This window comes from Rhea pennata, chromosome 2 (assembly GCF_028389875.1).
Source record: "Rhea pennata isolate bPtePen1 chromosome 2, bPtePen1.pri, whole genome shotgun sequence".
In the NCBI taxonomy this organism is placed as follows: domain Eukaryota; kingdom Metazoa; phylum Chordata; class Aves; order Rheiformes; family Rheidae; genus Rhea; species Rhea pennata.
This window is the reverse complement of record NC_084664.1, coordinates 25,385,360-25,398,518: the sequence shown is the minus strand read 5'-3', so window position 1 is coordinate 25,398,518 and position 13,159 is coordinate 25,385,360. Positions and strand designations below refer to the sequence as shown.

Genomic DNA, 13,159 nt, shown 5'->3' with positions numbered 1-13,159 from the left:
TATATAATTCATTTTCATTATTATTATTTAAGAGAAAAATATTGTTTTAATTGTCCAATGAATCACTCACGGCAGAAGGACAACTTGGTCTGCTTCAGTTAACCAATGTTTTCGCTTTTTTCCAGGTCCCTTTTCATCAATAATCCACATAGACTTTTAATAAAGCTTGAACTAGCATTACATCAGCATTCTAACACACTTGGCTACTCCAAGAAACATTTCTAATGTGCCCCTAAACTTAAGTGTTGCTGAACCTTGCTGTTAGATGATAATCACAGGAATACATGCAGCAAAATTTGAAAGGAAAATGCTGCTGTTGCAGTTCCCTCTACAATCCCACCACGCAACATTCAACAGTGCCTGTAAAGCAAGCTAGCCAGCTTAATAGCAAAGCTTTCCTACTAAGCTTTCCTTCTGCCTCCATAATTACATGTGGTTTATACAGTAAATCTGTTGTAAAAGCCAGTTAACTCAGGATTTAGAGGAGTGATGCAGTAGCAAGCCCAATTATCGATGTACAAATATCTTCCACAAAGACAAGCTCACTGGGCCCTGATATGAGCTAGAAAAAGTGCAGTTATGTGAATTATGATGTCCTCTCAGTGGGGAAGAGTTACAGCTGCAATGACTATTGCACACTATATCTTAACTGACACACCACTGCAACCTTAGAGTATTCTCACATACACGAAGCAGCATGAAGAGCTCTCAAAACTAATCTTACCTTATCCCAAATCTCAGAGAGGCAAAAGTAAAAGTTTTCAGAGAGGGAAATGAAACATAGAGCCATTATTTCAAAAACTCACTCAGCCAGTGAAACTCTACTTATGGAACTGAATAGTGAAGAAAGCTCAAAAGGTTCAGTCACCAACCACCACCTGTACCTCAGCTGCCATTAGCCACACACCAGTTGAGCACTCACAGGGGCACCATGAAACAGGTTCCCTCCAGGCAGTGGGAGGAGACCCCAGCTCCAGGAGGCAATTCACCCATCCCATTTTGACAACTCTCTTTACTCTCTTTTTGACTTCATGAGGAAGTCTAGATAGCATACAATAATGATCACCTATTACATAAAGCTAAATTATTGCCTTTTTTCAAAAAAAAAAAAAAAAAAAAAAAAAAAATCAGACAGGCCTTTTCAGTTTTCCAAGTAAAAAAAAATGTTTATTTTTTCTATGAATTTCTCAATTTCTGTCTTCATGCAACTAAATACTGGAATAAAATTCTCAGTATGACAAGTGGAGACTGAAACACCTCCAAAGCAGAACAACACTGGGAATGGTGTCAAAGTGCAAGACAAGTGTAACAAATATCATCTGGGTGGTCTATACACACAAGACACATTCTGCATGTCTGACTGGCTTCCATTTTATGCTAAAATAATTTGGCTGACTTCCCAGAAAGTAACTGGATCACGTCTCTAACAATCAAATACTTTTCTATCAAACCCTGCTAACAATACCTTCCTTTACTGCATGATGAATCTTAAGATCTACCTTCAAAAAGAAAAACGTAAGAAGTGAGATCTCTTTTGAAAATGCTTAATGAAAATATGGGAGCAGAAAGATTAGGAAAGATTTTATATGCTGCCTCATATAAAAAAGCAGCACATTCAGCTAATAGAACTCATTATAGCTCCCTCAAAACCTGTGAACCTGCACTGATTTATCTCTCTGAAGATCTCGTGCTGACAGCCTAAAATATGTTCACTTAGAGTGTGTTAGGAAAGTAAACATTTGAGGGGAGAGGAGGGGTTACCAACACTAAAATAGTATTTACTCATTTATTCTGGCTCAGAATCAATTTGACACACTTCACAAGTTCTTCTGTAGGAATGTTCAGATATTTGTATTTTTAATTATTTTAAATAAAACTAGTTCATATGCCAATCATTTTTCTCTTAACTAATGATCAGACAAGTTTCAAGTAAATCATTCACACGACCTTCTGTGCAAGTTAATTGTTACTGCACTTGTCCTGAATGTGCCCTCTTTTTGACTCTTACCTTCACATTTTCTGGATGAAGCCCTCCAGGGTGTTTGTCCATGTACTGACATAAATCAGTGTGCTAAAAGAAAGTCAGATGGAAAAAATGTATTAATATCTGTATGGTTACAATAATAAATATCCTTCTACTTAGGAGTGGACAGAACTAATGGAAGATAAGGTGATTTTTTCCCCACATACATACAAACTTGTGCCTTTAGGCTCCATTTTATTTAACAACTTCTGCAATTTGACTGATATGAATATTCATCAAATGTAAATTGCATTTGTTTCTAATGCTTTGCATAAGGTAAAATTATTTGAATTTCAGTAACATTCTGTAACTTTAAGAAATGTATCACCATCAATACCATACAGGTAATGCCTGAGACAAATAGAAAGAAAATAAGGAAGAACCTCAAATACTAATCATATGGTTCATATTAAGACATTGGCTTCTAATTATAATTTTTATGAGTCTACATTATGATAGTTTACTGCTTTAGAAAATAAATCTGCATGCCACAGTATTGAATGACAGTTTTCAGCTCAGAAAGAAGCATATATTATGCACATGTACTGCTACTAATTACAGATGCTTTAGAAAATGGCCTCACTGAAGACTCAAAAAATTAAATCAGTTTTCACTTCATAGCTGAATATATTCTCTGCAACTATACCATAAAATCTCTTTATAAAATAGGTGGACTTGCAATGTATAGATAAATCTTATGAATACCATAATAAATATTTAAGTAAGGGGGGGTTGTTTTTTGTTTTGGGTTTTTTTTTTTTTTTAACTATGGAAGCACTATTTTCTCTGAATTTTTCTTCTCACTTCTTCAGTTTCCTACCAGCCAGGAGCACATTTCCACTGAAGTCACATTTTGCTTTTCTGATTTGACTGCACAACTCAGCTTCTGCAACTACATTCAGAATAAACCAAGCAAAATTATTCACTGGAATAACTATCAAAAACTACGAGTGATTCTGTCGTCCACATCTGGTTTCAGAAAACATCTGGTAAAAATCAGCTAGCATTCCTTGAAAAGCAAGTTGGCAATGCATGCCTCACATACAGAACAGATCAGCTAAATATAGGCAGTACTCAAGGTGAGAGGTTTGGACAAAAGCTTCCTCTAAAATACCAAAAGAGCTTTCTGTGCAATGTTTTCAAGTCCAGGAAGCAATCCTCCAGCGAATCTGTTACAGAATTATCATATGGATATATATAAAAGTTTACACCTGCTAAGATTAAAATTTGGACTAACCACAACTGTTCTATATCAGCTATCCTCTATTCTTTTGGAGCTAACAATGAAAATGCACTGTGCATGAAGAATTAATATTGTAATGATATAAGACATTCTGGCTGATTAGGTTGTGCACCAGCACACTTTTTTTCCAAAAATGCATATGTGGCCTCAAAACAGCAAGTGTCCTGACTACGGGAAATTATGTGGGTCCCAAAATGAAATTTGTTAATACCACAAGGGCAAGGGGCACATTGCACTAGACTGCAACACAGTTTCTTCCCAAACACAAGCTACAGTAATATATCAATTTCTACTTAAGACACCACTGAATGCATTTACAAAGAAAATGGAAAAAAAAAAACTCATCTATCAGTGAATATTTACAGTGAATATTTATGTCACTGAATTATTTTAAGTGCATTTTGCATAAATCCATATTTAGATTAAAGGCTTGTTTTCAGTTTTATAAAGTCTATTAGTTTCAGGTATTATTTCTTTTCTATTCTCTTAGTCAGTTGTTTGGGACTATATCAGCAAGCCATGCCAAGAACAGGCCAGGTATTCTTCAGTATTCATCACACATTACCCAACTCTGTTTCCATTTTACTGCATCAACACCAAGGAAACATTATCAATCACAGTCATCTGTTAACCCTGTAATTTGTTTTGAAAAACTAACAGCTCTTGAGTACTAACCCAAGTACAAAAGTCTAATGCCTCTGGCAGAATATCACCTGAAACATCATTACTACAGGTGATGCCTGTCTTCATAGCTGGCCTCAAATAAGGAATTTGGGTAGCTTCCACCTGTTTCAGTACGTTCTCTCTTATTGCAGAAAAATGACAGCCTGGAGGAATGACATGTTCTCTTCTTTAACTTCAATATGAATTTTTAAATAGTGGTAGCATCTGCAGTGTTTGGGAGAAGTTTAAAAAAGCATGCTTTGGAAACACAGGCAGGGTGAAAAGGGCAGCTCCGTATCATTCATATCTCACAGACACAGAGATGCCTGCCACATCCACCCACATTGCCGAAAACACTCGCTTATGTGGGCTGGCTGAAGAAGGAGGATTATACATTATTATATTATATATTACAATTTCCCTGCAGTTCAGTCTTTGCAGGTAACAAATACGCTGGTAGGTGCGAACTTACGGTCTCCTTCAATTTCTACTGATTTCTAAAATTTGCAAATAGGCAGTAGAAAACAGGCTAGAAGAAGGCAAACTCAGTATGACTCTGAAAGGTCCGATAACTGTGACCTCCTAGGACCCCAGATGCTCCCCAGTCACACAGTGTTAGTCACCAAAAGCTTTCTAAGAGCATCCTCTTCAGAGTCACATCACTAATCGTCTACTTCCATTTGTAGCCAAGTATGAGGACCACCTCTTTGTCTCCTATTGTCTCAGTTTTTATTTGGCTGTATCTTCTTTGTGCATGAATATCAACTATGATAATTTTAATACGTGTCATTTATTACTTCAACTACTACTTCCTAACGCAAGGCCCAGGAGAGCTGGTAGCCAAGTATAAACCTCTGTGTCAGTACTTCTCTTCACCACAGAATCACAGAATGGTTGAGGTTGGAAGAGACCTCTGGAGATCATCTAGTCCAACCCCACTGATCAAGCAGGGTCACCTACAACACACTGCACAGGATCGTATCCAGGCACATTTTGAGCATCTCCAGAGAAGGAGACTCCACAACCTCTCCAGGCAACCTGTTCCAGTGCTCCGTCACTCTCACAGGAAAGAAGTTCTTTCTCATATTCCGACATAACTTCCTGTGTTTCAGTTTGTGCCCATTGCCTCTTGTCCTGTTGCATGGCACCACTGAAAAGAGTCTGCCCCCATCCTCTCGACATCCTCCCTTAAGGTATTTGTAGACATTGGTAAGATCCCCCCTCAGTCTTCTCTTATCCAGGCTAAAGAGGCCCAGCTCTCACAACCTTTCCTCAAGGAAGCCTTACGTTGGACTCTGTCCAGTAGCTCCATGTCACTCTTATACCAGGAAGCCCAGAACTGGATGCAGTACTCGAGATGAGGCCTCACCAGGGCTGAGTTGAGAGGCAGGATCACCTCCCTCGACCTGCTGACAACACTCTTCCTAATGCACCCAAGGATGCATTCCTATTGGCCTTCTTGGCCACAGGGACACATTGCTGGCTCATAGTCAACTTCCTGTCCACCAGGACTCTCAGGTCCTTCTCTGCAGTGATGCTTTCCAGTAGGTCATCCCCTAACCTGTACTGGTGCACAGCGTTATTCCTCCCTAAGTGCAGAACTCTGCACTTGCCCTTGCTGAACTTCATGAGATTCCTCTCTGCCCAGCTCTCCAGCCTGTCCAGGTCTCTCTGAATGGCAGCACAGCCCTCAGCTGCATCAGCCACTCCTCCCAGCTTGGTATCATCAGTAAACTTGCTGAGGAGGTACTCTGTCCCCTCATCCAGGTCATTGATGAAAAAGTTGAACAGGATGGGACCCAGTACTACGCGCTGGGGGATGCTACTAGCCACAGGCCTCCAACTAGACTCCACGCCACTGATGATGACCCTCTGAACTCTGCCTTTCAGCCAGTTCTCAACCCACCTCACTGTCCACTCACCTAACCCACACTTCCTGAGCTTATGTAGGAGGATGTTACGGGAGACAGTGTTAAAAGCCTTGTGAAAATCAAGGTACACAACGTCCATTGCTCTCCCCTCATCTACCCAGACAGTCATTCCATCACAGAAGGCTATCAGATTGGTTAAGCAGGATTTCCCCTTGGTGAATCCATGCTGGCTACTCCTGATCACCTTCTTTTCCTCCACATGCTGAGAGACGACATCCAGGATGAGCTGTTCCATCACCTTTCCAGGGACGGAGGTGACGCTGATTGACTTGTAATTTCCTGCATCCTCCTTCTTGCCCTTTTTGAAGGCTGGAATGACGTTGGCTTTCTTCCAGTCCTCAGATATCTCTCCTGTTCTCCATGACCTTCCAAATGTGATGGAGAACAGCCTAGCAATAACATTCGCCAGCTCCCTCAGCAGTCGTGGCTGCATCCCATCAGGGCCCATGTATTGTGAATGTCGAGTTTGCTTAAATGATCTCTAATCCAATCCTCCTTGACCAAGGGAAAGTCTTCCTTTCTCCAGAGTTTATCTCTTGTCTCCAGGGTCTGGGATTCCTGAGGGCAAAAACTGATTCAAAAATTGATCGGTTGTACCTACATAAAATTACCTGTGAGTAGCAATTTCTACTATCATAAGGAATCCTGGAAATCTAGCAAAGTTAATAGTGCAGCTGTCTTTTTACATTTCCCTTTTCCCTCACACACACACATCAAATCGCTACTAACTCTTCATTCAGATAGGAAACAGAAACATAACATCTTTTCTGCTCAAATCTTTCAAGAACTTTCCATCATAAAACTCTTAAGAGTCCTTCTTATAAAAGCAGCTAATCACTATGGTATCAACTGGAAAAGCAACTTAGAAATTTATAATAGCATATTGTTCCTCACTTTAAAATAAAGGAGGTGGAGCGAAAGCGAAGGCATAGTCAGCTGCTGCTCTGTTCCCAGGGTAGGGGCACAAAGCACATTGAATTAAATACAAGTATAGCCAGGAAAGCTGACAGCACTGCAGAGAGAGCTATTTCTATGAGAAGGCAATGTGCTTTCCCAGGTGGAACAGTGGCTCCAGACACAGCATTGCATACTCTGACACCAGGCTCTTCACTGTAATTAGCACCTTAGAACTAATGAAATGTATCGCATAGAGAAAACTCAAGATACAATTATGTATTGGTAATAACATAAAACTATGCTGAAGCAAGGTAGTAAGAGACAAGAAACAAGCCAACCAACAGACCTCTTATCATCAACTCACCAGCAGGTCAGAGAGTGACCTCCCAGGGAAACTGGATGCCCTGGAAATGCAGTGCAGAGACCCCCAAGTAATTGCAGAGCTCTGTCACACACATGCTGATCCCAGGTGGATCTGGCTAGACTGATTCTGCTTAGATCTAGCTTTGTAACAACTATGTAACACACTGTTAATCCCCAACCCAGATAAATCACCACAAATAATTCAGTATTGACTGAATATTGTATTTCAGCATACGTTCAAAATCACATTTATTCCTGCCCTGAAAACCCCACCAGTTTACCCATGGTATAGCTACACTGTTAAGTTTTCACTGCGAAGAACTCCGAAGTAAGGGAACTACAGAATTAAGGTTGCTCACATAACCTTTAATTTGTTCACCCCAAAATGAGCACTATGATAACATTTTAATATGTACAGTAATCCTATACTTTTTTTCCCCTCACATGATGAAACACACACACTGAACAGAATAGGAAGTACTTGATTATAGAACAGTTGTGCTATTTCTTTCCCCCCTACCCTTCCTCACACAGCTTACAGTCTCCATCTTATTTACTACTTTGAAGGTGAAATTATTAATCTCACTGGCTCTCCTGTGCTGTACAGTATTGACAGGTTTCATAAACAGAAATAGATTTCATACCAATTCAGAGGAAATGTGTCAAAACCCCCTGTATCAGATAGGGAAGAGAAGCAAAGAGAAAAAATTCTAAGTATCACTGACTTCAAGATCTCAATTTAGAACTTTGTTTTTGACTTTTCAGAGTATTTGGCATTTTTCTGCCTTCTGTGTGTTTTCACTGACTTCGGTTACACCTGTGAGCATTTAACACTTTCACAAGGGAGGCTGATAAACTCATGCAAAAGTAAGGAACGAACAGTAATACTTCAACCGTGACGCTGGTGATTTCTGATGGCATCACAAAATTGTGCTAATGATGATGGTTACCAAAACATTACACAAGCTCTGTGGCAGGGATAGAATCTACTTCTCTACATATTACCTGCCTTATTGTGAAACCATACTTTGAATCCAAAGAAAGGCACCCTAGTTTCTACATCCACAACAAATAAGAAAAGTTCAGCAAACGCCACATGCCATCACTACACAGTCATCTGCAGATTTGCACAGGAGGCTCTTCCACAAGAATGGCAAATTAAGATTGCCTAAACGATCTTAATTGCAGCATCTCTTAATTTAAAAAACGTGACTTTACTGCCTCACTAATACAACATTTTGGGCAAAATCTATTATACTTTTGTAAGAACTTGATCTCTTCTCCCACTACCTCCTTCCCCAGAAGTAAGGTCAGTTGCTTAGTGGATGCATTAGAAGCTGTGAAAGACTTCATCTCTCCTTTTACTTGACTGCAATCTTCGAAGACATAGATCTTAAGTACAAACAATGAATTTATTAACAGAAGAAAAAAAATGCACCCTGTGTATCACAAATATTTGCAATAAGGGTCCTCTAGCTACAGATTTAAAAATATCTTGGCAATTTTGCCTGAAATTAAAAGGCAACCTGAGGCAGACATTGGTACCTTATTTCTTCAAATACTTGTATTTTACTAAATCATGCCAAAAGATCATTGCTCCAGGGCTGTGATGTGAATTCAAGGTTCTGGTACATAGCTACACATCCTTCAGAAGGCTCTGTCATGCCTTTGTGCTACCTCCTCTAAGTAACTTAAAACACAAAACCTTTCTTCAGTGCACGTCCCAAGTAAGCAGACCTCCATTAGGAAATACCTGCAAGTGTCTTGACCCTTCTTGTGATGGATGGCAGAAATCTTCACTAAAACAGACACTGTAGAGTATAGTGTAGTGGTTATCACATCAGCTTTACATGCTGAAGGTCCTGGGTTCAAGCCCCAGTGGAACCAGCACCAGGAAATCTTTGGCAGGTTGGGCTAGATGACCTCCAGAGGTCCCTTCCAACCTCACTGATTCCAACCTGACTATCTCCTGGGATAGGGAAGGGAAAACTCATGCTCAGATATGCAAGTTCCATCCTTCTCTTGTTTCCAAACTATATGCAGAAGCACGTCAGGCAATGCCCATTCAATCTTCAGCAAACTCAAACTTCAATAATTTTCAAGCAGTTTTCTCCCTATGACGGAGGTAAGTATCTCTAATCATGAGATCAGAATCTAAATAAAAAATAACAAAATTATAGGACTGAGCAAAAAGCAAGCTTTGCTCAGGGAACAGGAAAAGAACATAGTGCTAAAAATCAAACAGAAAACCCACACTTCTGTAGACTCTCTCTGTTATGCTTGTCACTTGGTCACCCCTCCCCATCATCCACCATGACAATATCACAGAAAGTTTCAGTTACTTCACGTGAACAGCCTGAAGACAGCATTTCATAAAGGGAAGAAATGGGGTTTGGCTTACAATGTGTGGCAGAGCAGAAGTGTACCAAGGAAAATTCTATTCATTCTGGCTCATGTTTGTAGACACATGCATGTATATATTTGTGAGCATACTGTGCATAAGCATCTGCTGAAGGGAAAAGAAACAAGGCTGATATTTATCCAGCTGAACAAAGTTTATATAAACTGCATTCTATAAGAAACAGAGAGAGACAGAGAGAGAGAATGTAAATGAAAAGGAAAAAAAGTCAGACAGATGCTGAAGATTCAGACTCCTCCCTTCTCCCCTTGAAGAAAGAATTCTAATTATGATTAGATGAGTAAACCACAAGCTACATATGTCCTCAGATACGCTTTGTGCTTCACTTTAAATTCAAATATTTTTCCTCCACTATCCTGTGCAGAAATCGGAGACTCTCCTACCAAACATGAACATGTTCAGACAAAGGGCAAGAAGTCTCATATTAAAGGCACGGCCATGGACATGAAAGGAGCTCTCCCTCCCCAGTCCCTTTCCATAATAATTATGTGACTGTCATTCTCCTCTAATTAAATTAGTTATTTCTACTTCCCAAGCAATAGAGTCTCTCTCCCTCCTCTTCCTCAGTCATGATAAATCTACACGTGACTTAGCTGTCCCATAATTCTGCCTAATTGGTTTCAGCTGTCATTTTTGAAGCTGAAATGTATGGAGAGCCTGGGGCTTGTGAATGGAACAGGAAGCACTTCCAACCACATTCCCATCATGTAAAACCAGCAATGTGAAAGAACCCTTCCATTAAAACAAAAACTGTACTATTTGGCTTCTGGCAATGACATCATGCAGCAGACAGATTGTATTGTTTCACTGAGGCAACAAGACTGTTGCAAGCCAGTCTCTCCCGTTAAAAAGAGAGCACGCATTACTTATGCCCTAGCAGCTCTACAGACTAAAATACTTTCCCTTTTGTCACTAACGAATTCTCAAACAGATAATACAGTTTACCAATAAAAGTACAGGCAGTAGTAACATTTGAAGCAATAGGAGAACAAAGAAAAGTTAATTTTATTTAAATGGAATCTAGCCTTTAACGTAGGTGATGTGCAGATTTCTGCAAAACAGTTTAAACAACATTTGATGGGTTTGGTGCTTTCAGAAGTGTCATACTTTATTTTTTTAGCATTTCTATGGATTTCTATAATTCAAGTTAGTTCTCTTTATGCAAAAGGAAGGTGTTAACCATGCTAAGAAAAAAACAGTCTACAAGCAATTTCTGAGTAATACCTAAGCAACTTCCAGAAGAAGTGCAGAAGGCAACAGCAGCAGCTGGGCTGAGCAGCAGAGGAAAGATATATATTAGGGATTCAAAAAAAAAAAAAGAAAAAAACACATAAGATACCTTTAATGAAAACAATCCTGCTAACAGGTGTTTCTAGGGACTTGACATTCTCACACGCTGTCAACAAAGACAAATTTACTTCAAAACACATGAACAATACTGTGTAGGAAAGGAGCTGAGGGGCAGGGGAGAAGTACATAATATATACAAAAACCTACCTGGAAACCCCAGAGAGGAAACAGAATGCACAGTTGTCTGAATTTTGGCTTGTCTTGCACAATATATGTTAAGATATTGACACAGTCTCCTTTAATTGCAAAGAGAACAATCTGTTCTGTAACCTAGACAGATAAAACCCATCACTATGGAAAGAATTATTGTTTTCTGAAGGGTTCAGTTGTCACTTTACACTCTTCTTTATTCCCTGGCCACCTTAATAACTGTATCAGCCTTCTTTTCTTAGTAAATCAGATTAAAGAGACAGTAAACAATTAATTTGGTAAGACTATTTTAATAAAAGAATTGCACCTCATAGATCAGTAAGAATTTCTGTATGGCACATTTAAAACCTCGCAGCAGATCATCCACCTGTATAAGCCGTAATGGGCCTGTATTTCCTAAAGTCAAAAGGGTTATGACAATTTTTACAAGCTGAGACACTTGTAATTCACATGCACACACATATGTGCACATCAACTTTAATGTGCAAAATCATAAGGTTTCCATAGCACTGAGTATCTCTCCATATATTAAAAAAAAAAGAGTCTAATATTTCTACGATACAAAAATCTCCTTCATAGCATGGCAGATGCCCCTAAGCTGCTTGTGACTGAACTCACTGCAGAGGCACGTAAGCAGAATACCCACAGCAGGAGAGGCAGGCAAGCCACGTGCAGCAAGTATCCACGCTAACGCTGCACAGGGCAGCCCTTTGACAATGCAGATATACTAACACAAGCTCAGATAGCACAGGAATCTTTACTGTGGTGGTGTGCTGTGCTGCAAAGACAATCTCATCTTCAGGGCAGGAAAAAAAAAGCAGTGCAAGTGCTTCCTCTAAAAGGCTTCTGCATCTTATGGTAGGCGTCTCTCCACTGTGGCTGAGCGATTATTTTCTGTCATGCCTCCGTATCCCAAATGTCCACAGGATTAATAAAAATTTGATAGGGAAAAACTGCAGGTAAGACTGCAAGGCAAAAAAAAAGGAAAATGATGCTTCTGTGGATTATATCCTCTTTAATCAGAGTAGTAAAACAAGAAAAAATGAGTAGGCCTTTTTTCCTTTTCAGTGTTGATTCCACTGAAACTTGATTCTTTCGTTTACTCCCTGAAGTCATTCATCCAGACTTCAGGGATTTTTTTTAATTATTATTTTGCCAGAATTGCTCCCCCTAACTTTCTGGTTTTGAAGATTTCTTAGGTTTATTTTCTATGATTCAATTAGTATGATGCTATTTACTGATAGTTCAGCAAGCAAAAGAGATTTTTAAGATTTATAATTGTAGTTAAAAATGTTTCTCTCTCCAAACAGCCAGTTTTTAAGTCCATACTGAAGATTTTTTAAAGAGAATGAGAAGTCAGAGCTTCTCATTCTAAACAGAACTAAACAGCAGTTACAACCCCTATTATTAAAAAGCCTGAGAAAAAAGTTTAATTAGAGTGGGCAATCTATAGTACGAGCTGAAATACTGCCAATTTTTTTACTTCAGACCAAGTTGTACAATGCTAGTTTACTACTGAAAATAAAGATAAGGATTGTGTGGGATGCAGGCAGAATATTACTCAAGTTACAGCTGCCCAGGACCTGCAACATAGATACAATAAACTACTAAAGAATGAAAATATTAAAACTAGCAGGGTATTATTTTTAATTCTATTTAAACTAGCAAAAAAAATTATTTTCATAAATTTTTTCCTTCAGTTCCTGGTACAGGAAAGCCACTGTACGTATTTATTCCTCTGAAAGTCTACAAGTAGTCCTATTTAGGTGTTGAAAACAAAGAGAAAGGATCTCAAAAAAAATCAGCTTGACTCTATCCGCTGTTAATGACACATCATTCTGATGGTTATTTGCCTAAGCTACTCTTAATGATTGCCAGTAACAGAGAAACCATGACCCCATAGTCACTTCAGTGTTTTATCATCCTTACCACTAACAAAAGTTTTCCTATAATCTAATCTCACTTTTCCTTGCTGCAATTAAAGATCATTTTTCTTCTCTTTACCAAAATCAACCCTTCAGAACAGAAGTCATTGTGAAACTTCCCAAAGCTTTGATAAAGCTTCCCAATTTTACATAAAGGAGGGAGAGAGAAGAATGAGCACAGAAAGAACAAAAATC

At 39.1% G+C, this 13,159-nt stretch overlaps 1 protein-coding gene and 1 non-coding gene across 8 annotated transcripts in view; one reads left to right on the top strand and one right to left on the bottom strand.

The window, feature by feature from the left end:
* The window catches only part of CDK14 (cyclin dependent kinase 14), a 335,131-nt gene that overhangs the window by 177,624 nt on the left and 144,348 nt on the right, over positions 1 to 13,159 (bottom strand). For all 7 annotated transcript variants that reach the window (XM_062569095.1, XM_062569097.1, XM_062569096.1 and 4 more), the window contains one exon: positions 2,009 to 2,071. In XM_062569095.1, coding sequence (XP_062425079.1) covers positions 2,009 to 2,071 — 63 coding nt within the window. The remainder of the gene's footprint in view (positions 1 to 2,008; positions 2,072 to 13,159) is intronic.
* TRNAV-UAC (transfer RNA valine (anticodon UAC)) lies at positions 8,939 to 9,007 on the top strand. Its single transcript has one exon. It is a non-coding gene; the product is annotated as a tRNA-Val (tRNA).